General features: G+C 35.8%; 1 protein-coding gene across 1 annotated transcript in view; it reads right to left on the reverse strand.

The window, feature by feature from the left end:
• The window catches only part of RYR2 (ryanodine receptor 2), a 762,156-nt gene that overhangs the window by 170,005 nt on the left and 577,106 nt on the right, over nucleotides 1–15,045 (reverse strand). Inside the window, exons 54-57 of the mRNA XM_055147039.1 lie at nucleotides 14,586–14,675; nucleotides 14,293–14,430; nucleotides 3,995–4,072; nucleotides 2,944–3,019 (exon numbers count right to left, since the gene is read on the reverse strand). Coding sequence (XP_055003014.1) covers nucleotides 2,944–3,019; nucleotides 3,995–4,072; nucleotides 14,293–14,430; nucleotides 14,586–14,675 — 382 coding nt within the window. The remainder of the gene's footprint in view (nucleotides 1–2,943; nucleotides 3,020–3,994; nucleotides 4,073–14,292; nucleotides 14,431–14,585; nucleotides 14,676–15,045) is intronic.

Below are 15,045 nucleotides of genomic sequence, written 5' to 3' on the forward strand. Positions count from 1 at the left end.
TGTCCTCTATATTTTAGCCAGGAGCGAATAAGACAATAACTATTCCAGCATATGAAACAAAAAGGTAATGGAGAAAATGCTGTTTTCCTAGACATTATCTTGACCAAGAGTGACCTCTATTGAAATGCAATCAACACTACTAAACTCCCTGACCATTAGGGGACACTACAGAGACAAAAATGTAAAGAAACAGCCAGAACCACCAAGTTAATAAATAACAAGCATATTACAGTCACCCATTATTTTAGAACATGATACTAATGGTGTCAAGTTAAAAAAAAATCTGTCAGTAGATAATACCAGGAAACATTTTTAAGCATTAAGAAATGAAAATATATTATGAACTGCTCTAGGAAGAAATTTGAACTTCTATGATAATGAAAGTTATAATTTAACAACATATTTATGAGAAATACTATAAGGTAAAGATCAAATTTGATCACCCTGCTGTCACCACCTACTTTGAATGCTTACTTTAGCTGATCTTTATTCCTAGAAAAACTTTATCTATTTGTCAATTCAATGTGTAATCTACATTGATTTTGAGGTCAGAATCTAATAGAGAGCTCATGGAAGATTCAGAGAGAGATTCAATCCCAAGCAGTGACAATGCTAACAACTTTAAGCACCTTCTGATTCTAACACTCTTCTAAATAAGACAGTTACTTTTGTGTGTCAGAGGGTATTGGCAACATACTTTAAGTCAGTTGCACTATCTCTCCAGTCCAATACAGTTATTTTAAATTCAGACAGCAATGTTCAAATTGCACATTTTCACGTAGTAAAGTTGTACATTTCCAACTTGCTTTCCCAGAACTAATCCTGACCATTTCTCACTCTAGATCTCTTTGTGTAAGATACTTTGTCAAAGGAAAGCCTTAAATGTGGAATATACCATAAATCCTAGGCCATTGCCTCAAACATTCCAACACTGTGTACTTTTCTTATTTCCAGTAATGATATCTTTCCAAGACTCATTTTTTCCCTCTTACATTAATTTTGATAACCTAAAAGCCAAGTTCCAGGGCTGTATATTCAAATCCTTACGTGGTCTGTCATTTTGGTTCTCATTAAGTCATAATATCATTTTTTTAAAGAAAATACACACAGTGTAAGAAGAATGGGAATATTTGGAGGACCATTTTTACCATTTACCCTTGCATTGTGCTTATCTCCTAATTATATACCTATATACATGGTCTATATAAATACTGAACAATACTAGAAGAATGTAGAGTATAAAATGACATTTGCATGCAATGCATGCTTAAAAAAAAACTTTAGTAGCAGGACCCATAATGGATAGTCAGAAAGTAACAAAATGCTAGCTACAATAGAATATTTACTTAGAAGGGCAATAACCCCTTATTAATTTAGACCTTAACCAAACCAAGTGACTCAAACATACTGAGAAAAATGGAAAGTTTTTTCTTTTCTTTAGATACATATTTTTAAATTTTTTATAAAGAGCCATGATTTAAAAAGTTACTAACAGTTGAGTTTTAGACATATAATAATTCAATATCAATCCCGCCACCAGTGTCAACATCCCTCCAGATTTATTATTTATTTATTTATTTATTTATTTGTTTATTTATTATCAGATTCCCTCTCCACCCCAACCCATTCTCATCTTTATGCTTAATGGGAGACGAAAAGTTGGAATAGTAGGTTAGGTGCTTGCCTTGAACTGGCACTTTTAGTCTCCTGGGGCCTCTAGGAGTTATCCCTGAAAGTAGAGCCAGGAATAAGCTCTTAGCACGACTAGGTGTGCTCCAAAAAGAGAAAAGAAAAAGAGATTTTCCTAGTCATGTGGACAATAATCCTTTGAAATTTTCTTTATTTTTTAAAAATTGTTTAAATTTTATTGAATCACTGTGAGATAGTTACAAGCTTTCATGTTTGGGTTACAAACACACAATGATCAAACACCCATCCCTCCACCAGTGCATGTTCCCCACCACCAATATCCCGGGTATACCCCCTCCTTTCCCACCCTCCCCCTGTTTCCATGGCAGACAATATTCCCCATACTCTCTCTCTCTACTTTTGGGCATTTATAGCTTGCAACACAGACACTGAGAGGTCATCATGTTTGGTCCATTATCTACTTTTGGGATGCATCTCCCATCCCACCTGGATCCCAGCCATCATTTTCTCAGTGATCCCTTCTCTATTCCATCTGCCTTCTTCCCTCCGCTCATGAAGCAATCTTCCAGCTATGGGGCAATCCCCCTGGCCCTTGTATCTACTGTCCTTGGGTGTCAGCCTCATGTGATGTTATTTTATACTATCCTTTGAAATTTTCACTAAGTAAAAATCAACTACGCTTTGGGACAAAGAGATAGAACTGAAGGAGGCATGCTGCTTTAAGGAAAGCACATGCATGGTAGGCCAGGATTGAAGTCCTGGCACCTCAGGTGGTCCTGAGCCCTGATAGAAGAGAGCAACTCATACAGGAAATAATTGATATTTCATATATCTAATTACTGTACCACACACATGAATACACAGGATACTTTAAATATAAACTAATAAATTATAGGAAAGGTCATCAGTTTGAGGTAAACTAAAATGAAGTAAATATTTATGAAACAGAACTTACAAATTGTTTAGGAAAAATTAGCATTTCAAATACTTCAGAAAATAAGCAAATGCATAGAAGTCACAAAAACACAACTGGACTGAAAGAATTAAAACATTGAGATGAGAAATAGGAATGAGATAAGAGATGAGATAAAAGATAAGAGTGGAAGTCAGGAAAGATAAGTAATTAGTAAACACTTAGGTATTAGGATGAGAAGTATATATATATACATATGTGTATATATATATACATATATATATCTTAAGGTGGGCAAGAGAAGTTATAGAAATTCTGAATAGGGAAATAAAAAATATTTGAACTGTTCAAAAATAATAAGAATATTTAGAAAATATTACCTTTGGATTCCAGTTCCATTTTCTTTTTCTTTGCCCAAATGTTATGATAGTTTTCAGCCATCATTTCTGCCATAGCCTTAAATGATCAAAATAGTTAACAATAAATTTATCTTTTAATGACGTGAAAAAATAACTTTGAGTTTTAGTTTCTAAGGTAAAACATTCTTTGCAACTAATGTAATATAGCATGTTAGTAATAAAATTCATTAAAAGGAACACAGATATGATCTGTATCACAGAGAATTTTAATAATATGTGAGATCACATAATAGTAAGCAGATTGATGGGAATGGTAATTGTTATTTATAATAAATATTTTATTGAATAAAATTTTTTATCAAATAAAATTTTGTATTAAAATACATTTTGTTAAATAAAGCTTAAATTTTCTGTATACTTTAAAATATATTTCATTGCATGTTTTCATTTAATTTTCCAGTTTTTAAAGCTGACCTCAATTTTATTAAAAATTGAATCAAAGAACATTAGACAGATGGTCTAGATCAATTTCCCAAACCTGGTGTGAACATTAAATAACTTACGTTAACCTTTCTGTATTTTTTTGCATTTTAAAAAGGTTGCCTCTAAGATTATTTTCACTTTTGCTTTGAAAATTTGCTATGCTATTTTAAATAATTTACATAGTAACAGTAACAAAAGGCCCAAATTTCATAATGCTTAGATTTTTATCTTTACATACTTATAAAGGCATCTGTTATTTTAATGTACTTGGTTCTTTTGGATAAATATTGATGAAATCAATACAATTATTTGATCATTCTATATTTTATGGCAATAAATTTTATTTTTCATTTTACAGATTATTCATTCCAAGGCAGCTTCCTTAATGACAAAGAGAACAGATAGCAAAATATTGTCAGTTTTACTGAATATATATTTTTTAAATAAGTAGTTAAGCAACTTTAGAGCTATAAATTCCAAAGTTCCCTTATATGATCAACACATTCATTATTCATGGTACAAACTACATGCAGGTAAGTGTCACATGCTCTTTAATAATAATTCATACTTTAAAAGCATTAGAACTTACGTGAAGATCTCTGGATAGTGTGACATTACTCATATCAATGGCTCGAGGGCTATACCCATGTGCAGCATCTACTGACACCTAGGTAATTTATATGAAAAAATAACGAATCATTAAAGACATTGTGAACACACTTATATGGTAGCTTACAAAATTAAGGAAAACAAGCTTAAGATTTCTTGAGATAAACCTGACAAGTAGCTATCAATAATTTTACAAACATATCTAACAAGTAAATTATAATTGGGTAGCTGAAAGTTTTTTAATGCTTTCATAGTACATCTCAATGGCTTAAGAATTGCAATTTCATTGCATATAAGTGGATCAACATGGAAAGTATCATGTTGAGTGAAATGAGTCAGAAAGAAAGAGAGAGACATAGAAAGATCGCACTCATATGTGGAATATAATGTAGCAGAGAGGAACGATCTAGCAATGATGAAACTTCTGGCAGAAACTTCTCTGGACTTAGTTACTAAAATACTAAAATACAGAAATACAAAACCGTGCGGCCGCTATTGTAGCCACATGACCTCATATCTCTTCATTCTCAGCATCATTTTCAGCAATGGAAAACAAATTATCAAATGCTTCCTCTCCAGCAGGTCTGACTTTAGGTGGGGGGGAGCTCCAAACAATAATAGTGAGTTTTTTGTTGAAATATTGAATGTAATCAAAGTAAAGAGAAAGTAAAGTGAAATTTATCAGCTACACAGGCGGGGTTGGGGGCTGGGGAGGTGGGGGGTGGGGGGAGGTTTACTGTGGTTCTTGGTGGTGGAATATGTGCACTGTTGAAGGGATGGGTGTTTGAACATTGTGTAACTGAGACTTAAGCCTGAAAGCTTTGTAACTTTCCACATGGTGATTCAGTAAAAAATTAAATAAATAAATAAATAAATAAATAAAGCCATAAAAATAAATAAATAAATAATTGTGTGCAATGGACAAATGAACAAATTGATGACATAGAATTCTCAGTCAGATTGTTATTGTTTATTTCACCTATAGAATACAATGTATTTCTAATTAGCCATGATCATAATAAAAAATTCAAAGTTTTTGAATTATGGAATAAAAAATTCAAAATTTGTTTTTCAAAAAGATAACAAAAGGATTTCAATTTCAACAAATAATAATCAGAATAAACATGAAATAAAGCCCCAAATCAGAATAATAAAAAATAGTCATCTCATCAATACATTTAGTAATAAATACAAAATTCTAAATTTTTTTCCAGAGGATCACTTACTTCTTGAATTCCTTCAAAATTTTAATTGGCTGCAATGAAATTTATTGTTCTTTGAATAAGTGGTAAATAACCAAAGAAGCCAATTTTTACAAATGTCTTTACGGCTTAAATAGTAGACACAAATACAACCATCTAGTTAATGTTAAATTTAAATTATAAAATGTCCGATGATTTACAAAGGCATCTTTGTCAACCTTTGCTCTCTATGTCTGGGAATTTTTTAAAACGAAACATACTTTCACAACTGTAAGAAGATTTAAATCACTGCCCGGATTTTACCTCATCCCACCCATCAATAAAGTATATAAAAATATATACTAAATACTGTCAGAGTCTCTTGCCCCTGTGCCTGGCTGTCTTCACTGGGGCCCGGGTGGTGGGGGTGGGTTGAGTTTCCCCTCTCCACCCCAAGCAGAGCCCCAGCAGTTGAAGACCTCCGGAACCCAGCCTTAGCCATGCTCAAGGCCCCTCTACACACGTTTGGACAAGCCTTATGCATGAAGGAACCGGCAGAGGAACCCAGGTGTGGGACCCGGGGCTGAGATCTCCAAGCCTGCTCAGATCGGGACTTGGCCTCCTCCACCCAGATCCCCCATTTTCCAGTAACTAGGCTGTCATACCCTTAATTGACTCCCACATTGTGTAATTCCCATCAACGGCCAACATCCAGAGACTATAAGACCAAGCTCCAGGAGCCTAGTTCTTATAGTCTAGTTCTCCCTCTCAGAGTACCTGGCAAGCTACCGAGAACTTCCTGCCGCAAGGGAGAGACTGGCAAGCTCCCCCATGGCGTATTATATGCCAAATACAGTAACAGTGATGGGTCTTATTTTCCTGTCCCTGAAAAAGCCTCTAATGAGACACCATTAGGAAGGTAAAGAGAGGTAAAGAGTAAAGAGAGGCTGCTAAAATCTCAGGGCTACGAATGGAGATGTTACTGGGCTTGCTCGGGCAAATCGACAATCAACGGGATGATAGTGATAGATAGTGATTAATACTGGAAATGAGCACTGAATTGTGCTTATAAATCCTAAATTATATTTTGGTATATTTTATAATTTTGTATATTCTCTTGCTAAACAGGGATAAAGTACTGAAGGGCAAGCTATCTCTCCTGCCTGTGCTAATAAAACAAGAGGGAGGCTATCATAAACTTTGATTATATATGCACAATGTAGCACTGTAGCACTGTCGTCCCGTTGTTCATCAATTTGCTTGAGTGGGCACCAGTAATGTCTCCATTGTGAGACTTGTTGTTACTGTTTTTGGCATATCCAATATGCCACGGGTAGTTTGCCAGGCTCTGCCATGTGGGTGGGATACTCTTGGTACCTTGCTGTGCTCTCCAAGAGGGAGAGCAATGTAGCAATGTAGCAATGCACAATGTAGCACTATTCAATTGTTAGAAAAAATGAAATTCTGCTTTTCACTGTTATGTGTATTATGCTGAGTGAAGTGAGTCAGAGAGAGAGTAACAAATACAGACTGATCTCACTCATACAAAATATAAAGAAATTTGCTAAGAATAGAAAATGGCGAATGGTAACAGACTCTGAGTTGGCCTATAAAACTGAGTCTGATGGGGGAGTGGTGCATAGGGATACAAGGGCTTTAGAGGTTTATTTTTAATTGAATAATCATGAGAATACAGATACAAAGCTGATTATGGTTGGGTTTCACTCATACAGTGTTCCAACACCCATTCTTCCACAAATGCACTAGAGATATTTTTAAGGGACGCTGATTCTCTAGTAGTGGATATGGTATTGGAACACTGTATTCTGGAAAGGTTACTAGCAACAGCATTGCTTATCATGAGATCTAAATAAAAATTTAAAAAGTTAAAATAAGTGCATACATAATGGGTACAAGGCTTGTACTCAATTTACTGCTGAAAGCAGGTAAAGTGATATGCATAATACCTTTTCAATAACAGTATCACAAGCCACAGTGACTAAAAAGAAAATAAGAGAGAAAGAGAAAGAGACAGAGATAAAGAAAGAGAGATAAAGCATCTGCCATTGAAGCAGGTTTTATTTGTGGGACATAGAAGGTGAAAGAAAAACTGGGGACATTGGAGTTGGGAAATGTACACTGGTCAAGGGATGGGTGTTGGAACATTGTATGACTGAGACTTAATTATTAACAACTTTGCAACTGTGTATTTCATGGTGATTCAGTAATTTTTTAAAAATATATGAAACCTTTAAATATCCTTGATTATATTTATTAAAACAGGTCTATTAAAATTCAAAATAATCTCACTATCAAAATCTTTAATCAGTGTATAACAGCGTATAAAAACTTAATAACACTGGCAAAATCCAACTAAAAAGCACTTTTGTAGCCAGTGAATGGCTGTCATTTCAGGCAGCCATAATTCTGTGATACACTGTAACTAAAATAAAATTTTTGATTCTTTCCTGGCCCGAGTCAAGCACCTCTTTCTTCCTATTACACCTAATATGTCACTAATTTGAGCTCCCAGTCTAGAGGCATAGCAATCATTTTGATTACTTCTCAAAAGTACTAACTATTACCATATATTGGTCACAAAATCCTATCTCTACTTCAAAAAGGTATCTATGATACATTCATTTGCATCATTTCTATTGTCTTTACTCAAAGCTAAATAATTGTTGCTTTGGGGTTGACTTATTGTGTGGGATATCTACAGTCTCCTCTTAAGGAGTTGGTCTTTCTGCTTTGAACATCCATCTTCTTTGATGGTGTCTGTACTCCTTTGTCGGGAGTGTATTTTCAAATTTTGATGATCCTTTCATCTACGCTGTATACTCTGCTGGATCTTAGTCATCTTATTACTTCAGAATCTAGCAAAAGGTACTTTTCATCAAATTTTGGACTAAAAATGATTATTAATATTACAGATATTAAAATGTGACAAATGTGTGCTTTAACACTAATAAGGTGGTATTGAAGTAATGAATAAAATATAACTCATAACATTCTTCTCAAAATAAGTTTTCCAGTATTTAATATATCTTGGCTATATTCCCAGCATAATTAAAATCTATATTCTTTTAGCTCTATGTTCATGTTTTGAGGTCCGTTAAAAAAATGAGTAGAATTATTTTGTTTGTTTGTTTTGTTTTGTCTCTTGCCCCCGTGCCTGGCTGTCCTCACTGGGGCCCCTTGGAGGGGGTAGGTTGAGTTTCCCTCCCCGCCCCAAGCAGAGCCCTGGATTCCTGAAGACTTGCGGAATCCAGCTACAGCCATGCTCAAGGCCACTCTCCACACATTCGGACAAGCCTCATGCATGAAGGAACCGGCAGAGGAACCCAGGTGTGCGGAACCCAGGGCCAAGATCTCCAAGGCTACTCGGATTGGGACTGCACCTCTTCTACCCAGATCCCCCATTTTCCAATAGCTAGCAGCCACACACAGAAACTGCCCCAGACACTGTGTAATCCCATCAACAGCCAACATCAAGAGACTATAAAACCAAGCTCCCAGAAGTGCTCTGCCTCGAAATTTTATAACTTAGTTCTCCCTCTCGGAGAACCTGGCAGACTACCGAGAGTTTTCTGCCAGCAGGGGAGAGCCTGGCAAAATCCCCATGGCGTATTCATATGCCATAACCAGTAACAATGATGGGTCTAATTCCCCTCACCCTGAAAGTGCCTTCAATGTGGCACCACTGGGAAGGATAAGTAATGAAAGGCTTATAAACTCTCAGGGCTAGGACGAATGGAGACATTACTGAGACTGCTCGAGAGAACTGACAATGGGATGATGATGATGATAATGTTTTGTTTTGTAGCCACACCAGGCAATAGTCAGGGTTTATTCCTGGCTCTGCACTCAGGAATTACTCCTGGCAGTGCTCAGGGGATCATATGGGATGTCAGGCAATTAAACCAGGTAGGCTGTGTGCAAGGCCAGCACTCTATATATACACTGCACTACTGCTCCAGCCCTAAGTAGATTACTTTTATTCAAGCACATAATATTTTTTGTTTTCCATTACTATTTATTTATGTTATATATGCAGAAATAGAAGCCTGACCAGGTCTTCTGTAATTCCAAGTTACCTGTACTATGTACCATAGTCGAGAGTTTTAATGCTTATTAACTGTAGTTTTTATTAGCAATGTTAACAATCACAAGCCTCAGGTGTGAATGCGTCTGTATATGGGGCAAAGATTGTCACATTTAATCTTTATTTTAATTGAATCACAATGTGCTACACTTACAAAGCTTTCATGTTTGAATTTCAGTCATACAATGATCGAACACCCATCCCTCCACCAGTGCACATTTTCCACCTCCAATGTTCCCAGTATCCCTGCCACCCCAGTCTCACCCCTCCACCTGCCTCTAAGGCAGACAGTTTCCCTCTTAAACTCTATTTATGAGCATTATGGTTTGCAATACAGATAATGAGACGCCATCAGGTTTGGTCCTTTATCTACTTTCAGCACACATCTCCTATCCCGAGCTATCCCTCCAACCATCATTGACTTAGTGATTCCTTCTCTATCCCAGCTGCCTTCTCTTCCAGCTCATGAGGCAGGCTTCCAACCATGGAGCAATCTTCCTCGCCCTGTCTCTACTGTCTTTTGGTGTTAATCTCATATTATGATATTTTATACTCCACAAATAAGTGCAGTCGTTCTATGTCTGCCCCTCTCTTTCTGACTCATTTCACTTAGCATGATACTCTCCATGACCATCCCCTGAAGCAAATTTAGTGACTTTCATCTTCCGAATAGCTGCACAGTATTCCATTGTGTAGATGTACCAAAGTTTCTTTAACCTGTCGTCTGTTCTTGGGCACTTGGGTTGTCACATTTAATCTTTTGAACAAATGTGATGAATACTTTTGAACATTTAAAATAAGAAAAGAGAGGCCACGCCCCCACTCAACTTATTATAATTTATAGCATGTAAATAAGCAGAATCCATTCTAAAAGTCATTTTAACTTCAAGGCACTTAGCAAATTATCATAATTGTCTACAGTATGATTTGACTCCCGAGACCTCTCTTCCTCTCCCATTACTTACTCAACTCCAATATTACAGGCAACTGTGATGTCTCTCACAAGTATTAGAATAAATCTCACACACTTTCACTCAATTTAGGGCATATGTGCTGCTTAGAACCTTCTGTCCCCAACTCTAGATAAATCTCCCAGTTTTCAGGTCTCTACCAAACAAAATCCACCCCAAACACATTGTATAATAATCTCAAGTCCTAATGACATCCATCACTCACCTTAAGCGCTCCCAATGTGCCTCTCGAAGTTGTTTTTCATTACACAATACTTATCAAACTTCAACATAACATATAATTTATTTACAGCTAGGTTTTACTTTCATCATTTGAGTATAAGCTTATGAGATTGGAATTTTTAAATTTTTTATTAAACTATCTGAAAAATTTAAAAGAATAAGATAAAAAAGTAGATGTCCAATAAATATTTGTGGAGAAATGAATAAATTCATCCTGACCTGTATTTTTAGAATTTTATTTATTTATGTATTTATTTTTTAAATTTTATTGAATCATAGTGAGATAGTTATAAGCTTTCATGTTTGGGTTACAATCTCACAATGATCAAACACCCATCCTTCCACCAGTGCACATTCTCCACCACCAGTATCCCAGGTATTTTATTTCTGCCATAATAACACTTTTAGAAAGTTTCATTCCCATGCCCCTCATCTTTCAAGATTATTTTACATTTGTTGAAATAATTTCTATCCTGCATTTGCAATGAAATTCAGACACTGGATAATAAACTATAAAGTGGAGAAAAATAGCTGGTTGTTGAGAACGAGTGGAATCGTGCCAATGATTTTCAAAAATGTATGCCCTCCTTTGTGTCAAAGTTTCCAAAGAAATCTGTATCCTTAACTCCTGTGTAGTTATTTTCTTCCTGATTATACTGTATTCTATTCCCTATCAAATTGTCATATACGCATATTACCCCCTACACAGTAAATGAGTAACTTCCTAAAATCCTGGCTCAAGTCTTCCAGTGGTTCATGGCAAACAGGGCATTACTAATGTCACTGATCCACATAATAATAATTATCACCGTCACTGTCACTGTCAACCTGTTGCTCATCGATTTGCTTGAGTGGGCACCAGTAACGTCTCCATTGTGAGACTTGTTGCTACTGTTTTCGGCATATTGAATATGCCACGGGGAGTTTGCCAGGCTATGCCATGAGGGCAAGATACTCTCGGTAGCTTGCCGGGCTCTCGGAGAGGGCGCAGGAATCGAACCCGGGTCAGCTGTGTGCAAGGCAAACGCCCAAACTGCTGTGCTATTGCTCCAGCCCAATAATAATAATAATAATATTAATAATAAAGTCTAAAACTAATTGAAAAATCATCACTCTAAAATGATTTTTAAGCATTATAACACAAAACTCTCATAACCGTCTTTTAAAATATGTGTTCTGATCTTTGTCATTCTCAAGGTAGAGAAAGTACACATGAAGACATTAACTATTAGCCATACAATCTGACTTGAAACCAGAAATATACACCAATTAGCTTATAGAGACCTTGCTGCATTAGACAGAGTTCGATATTTTTTTCTTTTTGAGTCACACCCGACAATGCACAGGGGTTATTCCTGGCTTTACCCTCATGAATTACTCCTGGTGGTGTTCAGAGGACCATAGGGGATGCTGGGAGTTGAACCCAGGTCAGCCATGTGCAAAGCAAACGCCCTAACACTGTACTATTACTCCAACCCCTCAATTTTTTTTTTGTTTTAATCACAGAGGAAGTCAGAACTTTAGATAGGAGCTTAGGATGTTGATTCTAAACTCATGCTAGCAAATAATTTACATCTATCTGTTATAAAAACTGATGCCTTCAAAATGTTGGCTTTATTTATTACATAGAAAATATTTGTATAATCACAAAATGAGAGGAGAAGTCACATTATGAAGTAATAGAAAATGACTAAAATAAAATAGGACTGTAAGGTTAATAAAAATGATCACTTATTTTAACAAAATAATGTCAGGTCATACATAGCATTCTTTGGTTTCATTTTAAATTTTTATTATAGTTTGGTGATAAGCATTACAAGAATGCTCATTTTCTGACATTAAGGTACAAAGATACTTTCTACCCACCCACCAAAATGCCCCTGACTCTCCCTCCACCCACATGTCCTATCTGGTCCAACATTCCTTCCCTTATCAGCTACCCCATTATTTGTTAATTGCCAATTATGGTTTCGATGCATACTATTATCTCCCTTAGCACCACCACATGTGCTCAAGACGCATCACTTAACGTTCTTTTGTTATTTCCCAGAAATTAATTTGTTCCTCTTCCCTCTTCCTGGCACTTTCATGTCTGTATTCTCGTATCCAAGGTTTACTATCAATTGAAATTTTCTATAGCCTTGATTTGCTTCTCAATATAACACAGACAAGTGAGATCATCCTATATTTGTTCTTTTACTTCTGGTTTATTTCTCTTGACAGGACAGCCTCCAATTTAGCCCAAGTTGCCATGAACTGCATGACGATTTTTTTCTAATGGCTGCATAGTATTATATTGTGTATGTGTACCAGAACTGTATTCATTAATTTGTTGTTGGATATTGGATTGTTTCCACACACTGCTATTAGACTAAGAGTTGGAATGAACATAGGGGTGTGTGTCTCTTCAAATTAATGTGTTTGCATTTTAGAGGCAGATGCCTAGAAATAGGATATCTGGGTCAAACAGAAGCTCCATTCCTAATTTTTGAAAAACCTCCCTATTATTTACCATAGAGGCTGGACCAAGTGACATTCTGAACAGCAGTTACTAAGGGTTCCTTTGTCACCACATTCCCATCAACATTTTGTGTTTTCAGGGTATTTTTTTTTTCAATATATGCTATTCTCACTGGTGTAAGGTGATGCCTCATTGTCATTTTAATTTATGTTTTTTGGTTAATTAACACATTCCAAAGTGATAATGAGCAGTTTTTTTTTCTTTTTAAATAAAGTCTTGGCTATCTGTACATCTTCTTCATGGAAGTGTCTATTCATCTTTTCTTTCCATTTTTTATGGTCATTGATTATTTTATTATTGATCTTCATGAGTGCTTTATAGATTTTGGATATTAATCCTCTTGTTCAATCAACTGGATGTCTATTTTAGTGTGAGTTTCTATTTTTATGCAGAAAACATTTAATTTCATGCAGTCCTACTTGCATATTTTTTGTTAATTTTCCAGTGGTCACTGATGACCCCTTTGGTGTCCAGATCCTGAGAGTTCTGTCTGTGTTCTGGATATGTATTATGGTTTCTGGTCTAATATCTAGGTTCTGCAGATGCAGGCTGTGCTTTAGCCTGCCACCTTGAATCTTAAGTCCTATAGTCAGAGCCTTTGTTATGTTGGTTGAGAATTCAAGATGCGTGCTATGGCCACAAGAAAAGCTCTCCTGAGATTCTTGCTCTGCCTGTCGTATTGCATGGCTTCCCTTGGCAAGTGGACCATCCACGTGGGCTCTAGATTAGGATCGCTACATTCTGTGACTGCCACCCCACCCCCTAAAAGACTACCTTCAGCACTCCCTGGAAAGGAGAAAGTTCTGTTGACAATTAAATTGCATCTATTGAAGAGCTCTACAGCCTTTATTCATAAAAGTTTAAGGCCTTATTCTTTTATACTAGCTAGAAAAAGCAAGATGACATGTGGTGTCTAATAATTCAACCTCCTCATAACTACAGAAGTAAGAATATATTTAGTTCCATTTTCTCTTCTAAGTTGTGAAGTCTTCAGAGTGTTCAAGTGATTGGTCTGGGAATAGTAGTTAAATTAAAGATTAAGGTTGGGACTGGAGTGACAGTATAGTGCTTTGGGCATTTTCCTTTCATCTGGCCAATGAGGGTTGGATGGCCAGCATTCAGTAAGGACCCCCAAGACCTGCCAGGAGAGATCGCTGAGTACCGAGCCAGGAGTAAACCCTGAGCATCACCCAGTGTGATCCTTAAACCAAAAATAAATAAAAGGTTAATGTTATGTTTAAATAATCATGTCAATAGGCTCATCAGTATGACTCTTGCCTGGCTCGTCTGGGAAATACGTCGAGTCCGATTATAGAGGGCCATACTGTCTCCCTCTCGAGTTCTTTCAATTCTCCAACCCCAAGCCAGCATTGTTTTTAAAGATTCTTTGATTGGCCAACGATAAATTTCTTTTTCCTAGACAAAAAGAAAGAGAAGCAATGGGCTGTGATAAGCCTAACCAAATATCAAATAAAGGTAAAAGTCACCATATAAAAGATGACATTGTAATAAGAAATTACATAGTAAGAAAGAATTTTCAAAAATGTTCAAAGTGTACTTAAATTACTTACCTTTTCAGATAATAGTTTATATGGCTTCATTAATGGTTGAACTTTAGATGAGTCTGAAAATACTTCCCCATAAATCCATCCAGTTGCCAACTGGAAAAAAATGTTAAAATTGTTTTTACATACATTAATTTTAGAAAATATAGGTATGCATATATTTGAACCATGATAAGCAGTTAGGTTTAAACTAAATCCAGCTTAATTCATGCATGGTTTCTATCCTAATCCCATTCATTCATTTATATAACCTCTTAGAACAATTTTGTGCTTGCTTTTTGTTCATTTGCTTATATTTAGACTTAAAAATATGTACTTAAGATTTAAGGAAAAGATTTTTTGAATTCCTAAAATGATGCTTTTTGTGAGCCAAGTCTTATTCATATCAATATTATATGCTTAAGACAGAGTTCACTAAATAATAGAAAATTATAATCTCAATAGCCTTCCTAATATAGTCAAGGTC

This window comes from Sorex araneus, chromosome 9 (genome assembly GCF_027595985.1).
Source record: "Sorex araneus isolate mSorAra2 chromosome 9, mSorAra2.pri, whole genome shotgun sequence".
Taxonomy (NCBI): Eukaryota; Metazoa; Chordata; class Mammalia; order Eulipotyphla; family Soricidae; genus Sorex; species Sorex araneus.